Here is a 1,254-nt window from a genome sequence, read left to right as displayed (position 1 = left end):
GTGATTTAGTTTGGTGGCAATGTGGACCATGTGAGGAAAATATAAGTGCTACAAACAAAAGTTTCAAAATCCATTATATAATTCTACTGCATCGAAAACTTTTCGAAAAGTTGACTGTTTGCGATACGGTTCAAAATATTGCATATTTGAGGACTCAGCTTTTACTTGTGATCTAGATAGTTTTGAGTGTCGCTATGAAATGACATATGGGAGTCGACAAAGAACAGAAGGGTACATGGCCGATGATGTGATTACTTTTGTTTTAGACCAAAGACCAATTAGGGTTATGTTTGGATGTGGCAAAGATCAAACCAGTGGAACAAATTTCAGCGGTTGGTTCTCTGGAATTGCTGGACTTGGACGCAGAGCACGTCCACAAAAAAAGGGTGGATATTCTTTACCATCACAATTTGGAGCGTCATTATTTTCCATGTGTCTACCAAGATTCATTCGGGAAAGGGATCTACTATCAGTTTTCATAACAGCACATATCCAAGAGCAAAAACAGTAAAATTACTACCAAATAGAAGGTACCCTTCATTTTTCTATGTTAACCTTTATAAAAATTTTATTAATGACAAAGAAGTTTTGGTCAATCCCTCGTGGTGGAATTTCAAACCAAATATGCGTGGTGGAGTCATCGTGGATACAGGAACGACCTTTACCCATTTTCCTAAGGATTTTTATGTCATATTTCGCTATGCGTTTAGAGCTGAAGTACGAGATATTCCTATGGTTGACAATCCAATAGGACCTTTTGACACTTGCTATAAAGATAATCCAAATGGTCCTGGTTTAGTATTTCCTGTTGTAAAGTTATATTTTGGCAGTGAAAATCCAGGTACAATGTTGCTTTTGGCACAAGAGCGAGTTGTTGTGCACTTTCGTGGGCACTACTGCCTCGTTTTTGTAGGAACGGAGCAAGACTTCTCAATATTAGGGGTTAATCAACTCCAATGTGTAGGATTAACTTTTGATACTTCAGCAAATACTTTGTCCTTCGACAGTAGATGCATGTGATTAAAGTATATAAATTTCTAAGTTACAATTTAAAGGTGTATCCAAGTTTACCATTATTAGCATTTCTTCTTTTCTCTCTGTTTTCGTGAATCCTACAAAAGCTATTGTAATCTTTTTTGTTAGAATCGTGTATTGGCAAGCGTATGATTTGCAGGGAGTGATTGTAAGAATTTTTTTTTTTCCTTTCATAATTTCTCATAGATCATAGGTTTAAAGATAAGACCTCATCTACAC

General features: G+C 36.2%; 1 protein-coding gene across 1 annotated transcript; it reads left to right on the top strand.

The window, feature by feature from the left end:
- Positions 1-624: 624 nt before the first annotated feature.
- Positions 625-1,020, top strand: LOC107778861 (protein ASPARTIC PROTEASE IN GUARD CELL 2-like). Its single transcript, XM_016599493.1, has one exon. It carries the CDS (start codon positions 625-627, stop codon positions 1,018-1,020), a length of 396 nt encoding a protein of 131 aa, XP_016454979.1.
- The last annotated feature ends 234 nt before the right edge of the window (positions 1,021-1,254 follow it).

The sequence above is a fragment of the Nicotiana tabacum genome, chromosome 18, assembly GCF_000715075.1.
Source record: "Nicotiana tabacum cultivar K326 chromosome 18, ASM71507v2, whole genome shotgun sequence".
Lineage (NCBI taxonomy): Eukaryota > Viridiplantae > Streptophyta > Magnoliopsida > Solanales > Solanaceae > Nicotiana > Nicotiana tabacum.
Note: the sequence above shows the minus strand (reverse complement) of the source record. Positions and strands in the feature narration are given on the sequence as shown.